The sequence below is a fragment of the Perissodus microlepis genome, chromosome 17 (genome assembly GCF_051167445.1).
Source record: "Perissodus microlepis isolate ML-2025 ecotype Zambia chromosome 17, ASM5116744v1, whole genome shotgun sequence".
Classification (NCBI taxonomy): Eukaryota; Metazoa; Chordata; class Actinopteri; order Cichliformes; family Cichlidae; genus Perissodus; species Perissodus microlepis.
This window is the reverse complement of record NC_140477.1, coordinates 37,812,652-37,819,347: the sequence shown is the minus strand read 5'-3', so window position 1 is coordinate 37,819,347 and position 6,696 is coordinate 37,812,652. Positions and strand designations below refer to the sequence as shown.

At 44.9% G+C, this 6,696-nt stretch overlaps 1 protein-coding gene across 1 annotated transcript; it reads left to right on the top strand.

Annotated features, from left to right (window-relative positions):
• Positions 1 to 206: 206 nt before the first annotated feature.
• On the top strand, positions 207 to 2,145 carry phax (phosphorylated adaptor for RNA export). Its single transcript, XM_084911042.1, has one exon. The coding sequence runs from the start codon at positions 517 to 519 to the stop codon at positions 1,780 to 1,782; it is 1,266 nt and encodes a 421-aa protein (XP_084767168.1). The 5' UTR covers positions 207 to 516; the 3' UTR covers positions 1,783 to 2,145.
• Positions 2,146 to 6,696: the final 4,551 nt, after the last annotated feature.

Sequence of the window (6,696 nt, the reverse complement as noted above, 5' to 3'; positions counted from 1 at the left end):
AACCTATTATATGGAAATATGAAAATTGCTGCCACACGACTAACTGCCTATGTGACCTATTGGTTTGCACGTTAGCTGTAAATAAAGTATTGAAGTAATATATATTTACATTTAGGATACTTCTCAACCATATTTGACGTGATTCTGTAGCGTTTATAAAGAACATTCTAACGTTTAATCGCTTTTGTTTATTTTGAAAGGGTGTCAGAATTTGAAGGCGGAAGTGTCGGTTTAGCCTAGCGCGGATTTTTTTTTCTGTGAGTTTCAAGTTGGTCTGTCAGCCTCTTCCTAGCAGTTCAGTGTGTGACTGAAATAGTAGAACAAGGCTGAAGCCCAGCTGTATACAGAGCAGAAAGCCTGCTGCTGTAGCCTGCACTGGAGGTATTTCTTCTGTAACCCGGACTTAATTAATTCTCTGTTGGGTTCAACGGTGTCGTTAGCCGCTAACGGTGCAGCGTTAGCTGTTCACGCTAATTAGTGGCCTCAACTTTAGCCGATGTAATAAAACAGGAGTGTATGGCCATTAGCTTCGGTGTGGCTTTCAGACAAGAAATGGCGGGAGGCGGAGATCTCATGGACGGTGACCTGGAAGATGGAGAGATCTCTGGGTCCAGCTCGGATACTGAGATGGGGCCAGCCACAGCAGCACAAGAAGCTCGACCCCAGGTTTCCCCGGCTTTCTGCGGCCAGTCTTTCCAGAACAGAGCCTATGCTCAGACACTTCCAGCCGCAGCTTATCGCAGCACAGGTAGGACGGCAGAGTCTAGTGACAGTGACCCGGAGTCCTCTGACGAGGAGGCGGCTGTTTGGCGCCGGAAACGCCAGAAAGTGTCCAGTGCTCCACAGGCGCCTGCATGCAGCGCCCGGCTAGGGCCGAGCCCTGTGCCCGCCCAGGGGACGACGGGTGGCCGCAAGGTGAATAACATTTGGGGCTCCGTAGTACAAGAGCAGTGCCAGGACGCTATCACTGCAGAACTTGGCGTATTTGGCATGGATGGTGTTGGCATGTCCACCAGGAATGTGGAGACTTATAATTTCGTCCTAGCTCGGAAGATAATGGAGAAGGAGAGGGAGATGGAGGCGCAGTCAAAGGAAGGAGGAGAAGTGAGCATGCTGGATACTGAGCTGGAGGAGTACATGAAGGGTAGGGGGTCAGAGGAGAACACAGGAGGTGATGCAAAGAGAAAGAGACCTGCAAAGGAGCGACTGGGCCCCAGAGCAGAGATGGACATCAAGGGCCGCTATGAGATCACAGAAGGTGACCCAGATGATAAGGTGATAGAGGAGATTGCGTTCAGGCTGCAGGAGCCCAAAAAGGAGCTGATCACTCGAGTTGTCAAAGTAGTTGGGAAGAAAAAAGCCATAGAACTTCTCGGAGAGACCGCCACCCTGGAGGAGAGTGGTGGTGTGTACACCGTGGACGGCAGCAGGCGCCGGACACCGGGTGGGGTGTATCTCAACCTGCTGAAGAACACCCCCAGTATCACCAAGGCCCAGATCAAGCAGATATTCTTTGAGGAACAGGTCAAGGAGTACAAGAGCAAGAAGGCTGCCCAGAAGAGGAGGCGGCATTTGGTGGCCAAAAAGATGAAGCAGGCCATCGGCACCCTAAACCTGCAGGAGCATGATGACGTCTCCAGAGAGACTTTTGCCAGTGATACCAACGAGGCTTTGGAGTCTCTGGAGGAAGCTGCAGAAGACGAGGAGGCTCAAGAGGAAGCTGCTGTGGGCACTGAGGAGACAGCAGTGGTCTACAACGCTGCAGACCTGGAGGTGTTTTGAAAACGGCCTGCTGTCTGAACAACGATGTTAATGAAACACTGAAAGCACTGAATATGTGATTGATTCAAAATCCACACTGGTGTCCTTTTTTGTTTTTTGTTTGAAACCTTAGCAATAAAAGCAGCGCTTCTGTTAACTAATAGTTACAGCATGAACATGTTGATTGGAGCTTTTGCAGTTCAAATGTTGTTTTGCCTTTTAAAACCAGTCCTTCTCAACAAAATGATGTTGTGATAGTCAAATTCATAACCATTTGTTGCTGTAAGTGTCATTATACAAACAGGTCTTGAGTTATTATTTTCATGGATGCACCTCGGTCTGGAAAATAATAAAAGTGGTGACTCAGGTAAAAGAATTAAAAAACTGTAGGGTTTTTTTTGTGCACTCGCTTCCAAACACAAAATAACACAAATGTTATATAAGGTGAGTTTTAGTATCATCGGATCAGGATTCCTGTACTGACATTCATACCAAGTGGGGCTTCTCAAAGAAAACAAAGGCATTGAATGGCAGATGTAAAAGTGCTGAAGTGTCCACTAGATGGCAGCCATGTTCCAACTTCTGCAAGAGTGGAGAGCCTTTTTAGTCCAAGGCTGTATATAAAAAGAACCCTTAACCGTTCTGTACAGCATATATAAAAACGTATAATATAAAAGAATTAAACTGAAAAATGCAAAACTGCATGCATATGAAGTGCTACCTGCTACAGTAAAGGTTAAACTACCAGGTCACAGGTGTCCTGTTTAATTTGTATAACTCTGGTACAAATGTACACAGTCCGCCTGGCTCAGGCGTGTCAAACATATGGCCTGAGGGCGAGAATCAGGCACACGTGATTATGAAAATGTAAAGGAGAAATTCTGTTTTTACAATGAAAAATAAATAAATATAGGTACATATTCATCCATTGAGCACCACAAATGATAAACGTCCACCACGTTAGACCTTTCACATTTGTCATTCATTATGCAGGTGGTTAGGACAGAGTGTACTCGTAAATGACATCCTCATCTACAACTTAAACATCTCTGCACTGATGAAAATGTCAGTTCCTGCTTTTGTTTGGGGTTTGGTTTTTTTTGCGACACCACTACTCAACGAGTGGTGTCTTAAACAGGAATCCTAAATGTCAGCTGAAGAATGATGATTTCTACAAGAAAATCCTGAAGGAGAATGTTCCACCATCGGCTCATGCCCTGAAGCTGAAGCACATTTAGGTCATGCATCAGTACAATGATCACACGTCAGCAATTAGTTTTTCACAGAAGACCAGGTGGGTTTGGATAGCATTTTTTCCTTTAATAAATGAATACATCATTTACAAACTGCACTTTATATTTACTCAGGTTATCTTTGTCTAGTATTAAAATTAGTTTGACAGTTATGCAAAAACCAAACACGTTTGATTCAGAGGAATCAAATATATGTTTGTTTTTTTTGAAATTCTGAAACCTGTGCTGTGCTTTCAACATCTGCAAAGGCCAAACACCTGAAATCTGAAGACACAAATGTTGGTTGAGGTTCGCTAACACTTTGTTTTACAAAGTCTCGCTTCTAAGTGTGAATGGTTGTCTGTCTCTGTGTGTTAGCCCAGGGTGTACCCCGCCTCCTGCCCTAAGACAGCTGGGATAGGCTCCAGCCCCCCTGTGACCCTGAACAGGTTATGGATGGACGACACACTATCTATGTTTCTTATGCCTTCTAAGGAATGTATTAGGATTATATAGATAGAACATATTTTACTGAATATATATATATCTGATATATATATATGTATACACATATATATATATAAATTGCTTTTTAAAGATTTTTGTAAATATAATGAAACCATGTAATTAGTCTGGGGAACACTGGGGAAGTACAGTCTTCCACAGGAGCTGCTGGTCCAGTTCTACACTGCAGTCATTGAGTCTGTCCTGTGCTCCTCCATCACAGTCTGGTATGGAGCAGCCACTAAACAGCACCGGAGCAGACTGCAGCGGACTGTACGGGCAGCAGAAAGGATCATCGGCGCCCCCCTGCTCTCCATCCAGGACCTGTACCTCTCAAGAACCAGGAAACGGGCAGAGAAAATCATCACAGACCCCTCACACCCTGGACACAGACTTTTTGATCTGCTGCCCTCTGGCAGACGGTACAGAAGCCTGCAGACCAGGACCACCCGACACAGGAACAGTTTCTTTCCCCTCGCCATCTCCCTTCTAAACAGTTGAACTGTCACACTGCTCCCACTGCCAGACTGCAGCTGCACCTTATGTACATTCTGTAGTATTCATTCCACCTCAAGATCAAGAACTCAAGATCTCTTTAGCACACCATCCCACTACCGTCAAAGGAATACAGAGATTATTTCCTGGAGTTTTTGTGCACCGACGTTTCCTGGACCCCGTGGGTTCCTGCCTCATCCCCATGGTCTGCCAGGATGATGCGCCGCTCCTCCGTGACCCCTGTTCTCCTCGGCTCAACGTGCGCCGGGCGAACCTCCGCAATCTGAGGCCGCTGTGTCGGACTCCCTGTGCCGCTGGGGCTTTTACCTCATCCCCGGCTCCTGTCAGGATTGGGCTGGTAAACACTAGATCGCTGGTGAACAAATCTTTTATTCTGAATGAGTTATTCACCTCCTGGAAACTAGACTTCATGTGTGTCACGGAGACTTGGCTTAATACTGGTGAGTCCAGTACTTTATCTGAACTTTTACCAGCAGGTTGTTCCTATTTTAACACACCAAGGACATCAGGGAGAGGAGGAGGTACGGCGGTTGTTTTTAAAAAGGATTTTAAATCTAAACAGTGTGTTTTACAGCCCTCGTTTTCCAGCTTTGAGCTCACGTGTTTTGAAGTTAATCGCTCTAACTCTGTGCTCTTTGCTGTTATTTATCGTCCCCCTAAATACAATAAGAATTTCATAAATGACTTTTCAGAATTTCTAGCTGGGATTCTGCCCAACTACGATCACGTTCTTATTGTGGGAGATTTTAATATCCATGTCTGCTGTCCTGACAAACCTCTGGTGAAGGAGTTTTTAAGCCTCATTGACTCTTTTAATCCGGTCCAGTCCGTACCTGGTCCCACACATGAACACGGACACACACTAGACCTGGTCTTGTCACACAGTCTACCTGTGTCTAATGTGGAAGTGACTGACACTGCTTTCTCTGACCATATGGCTGTATTATTTGATGCTGTGTTTTCACGCACTACAGTTCAAACCAGCGCTCCTGTTCGCCGCTGTCGGATTATTAACCCTTTCACTGCTGCCCAGTTCTCCTCTGCTTTTAACCAGCTGTCTATCCCTGCCGATCGTACTCCCTTGGACACAGAGAACCTCAGCTCCTGGTTTCAATATTCTTGTCTTACTATCCTGGACTCTGTGGCACCATTAAAAACCAGGAAGCCCAAGGCTAAAACTGATCCTTGGTTTAATGACGCCACTCGGACTGTGAGGAGGGAGTGTCGTAGAGCTGAACGCAGATGGAAGAGGGACAAACTGCAGGTGTCTCTTCAAATCCTAAAGGACTGCTGGCGCCTCTATCAGGATGCAGTCAAAGAGGCTAAAAGAAACTACTTCTCTAAGATCATTTCCTCCAACAGTCACAATCCACGTGTGTTATTTAAATCTATTGACTTAGTCTTAAATGCTCCACAAAGTGGCTGTTTGGAGGCCTCTCATAAACTAATGATTTTATGTGTTTTTTCATTGAGAAGGTTGCAGCCACGCGGGCTCTCATTTCTTCCCCTGAGTCTGACCCCTCTGTCTTGATCCCTTGCTCTGCTGTTTTTAACCAGTTTGAGCCTGTGTCTCTTTCTTATTTAGAGGATGTGGTCGGCCACCTGAGGCCCTCTGGTTCCCCAAATGATGCTGTCCCACCACAATTTTTTAAGGAGATTTTTCCTAGCATAGGCCAGGCTGTTCTTAGTGTTATAAACAGCAGTTTAATATCTGGTGTAGTCCCTGCTAATTTTAAGCATGCGGTAGTACAACCCTTGCTTAAACCTGCCCTGGACCACACTGTATTGGCTAACTACAGACCTCTCTCCAAGTTGTCTTTTATGTCTAAAATCTTAGAGAAAATTGCACATTGCCAATTAATGGATTTTTTAAATGAGAATGGTATCCTGGAGGTCTTTCAATCAGGTTTTAAAAACTTTCATAGCACGGAGTCAGCACTCTTAAAGGTTTTTAATGATATCCTCCTTTCCTGTGATTCTGGTAATCATGTTGTTCTTGTCCTCCTTGACCTAACAGCTGCCTTTGACACTGTTGACCACAACATTTTACTGTCTCGCTTGCACCATCTTGCAGGCATTCGTGGTACTGCTTTGAAATGGTTTAGGTCTTATCTTTGTGACAGAACTTTTAGTGTTAACTTCTTAGGGTATGAGTCTTCCTCTGCCACTTTTCAGTCTGGGGTCCCGCAGGGCTCAATTTTAGGGCCTCTGCTTTTTTCATTATATTTACAGCCCCTGGGAACCATCCTCAGAAGGCATGGATTATCCTTCCACTGCTATGCTGACGACTGTCAGATTTATCTGCCTCTGAAGCAGAAAGAGGCCTTCTCTATTAAGCCACTTTTAGCATGTCTGGAAGACATTAAATCTTGGATGTCCCTAAACTTTCTAAGATGCAATTCCAGCAAAACTGAGGTGATTCTGTTTGGTCCTAGTGGACCTTGTGAACCCTCCGCTATTGATTTGGGACCCCTGGCAGAGTATTTTAAATCTGTTGTTACAAACCTGGGTTTTAAGATGGACAGTGATTTTAAATTAGACAGTCAAATTAGGGCTACTGTCAAGTCCAGTTTTTATCATCTAAGGCGCTTGGCAAAGGTAAGACCTATTTTATCCAGGCCGCATCTTGAAACGGTAGTCCATGCTTTTATTTCATGTCGTTTAGATTACTGTAATGCACTAT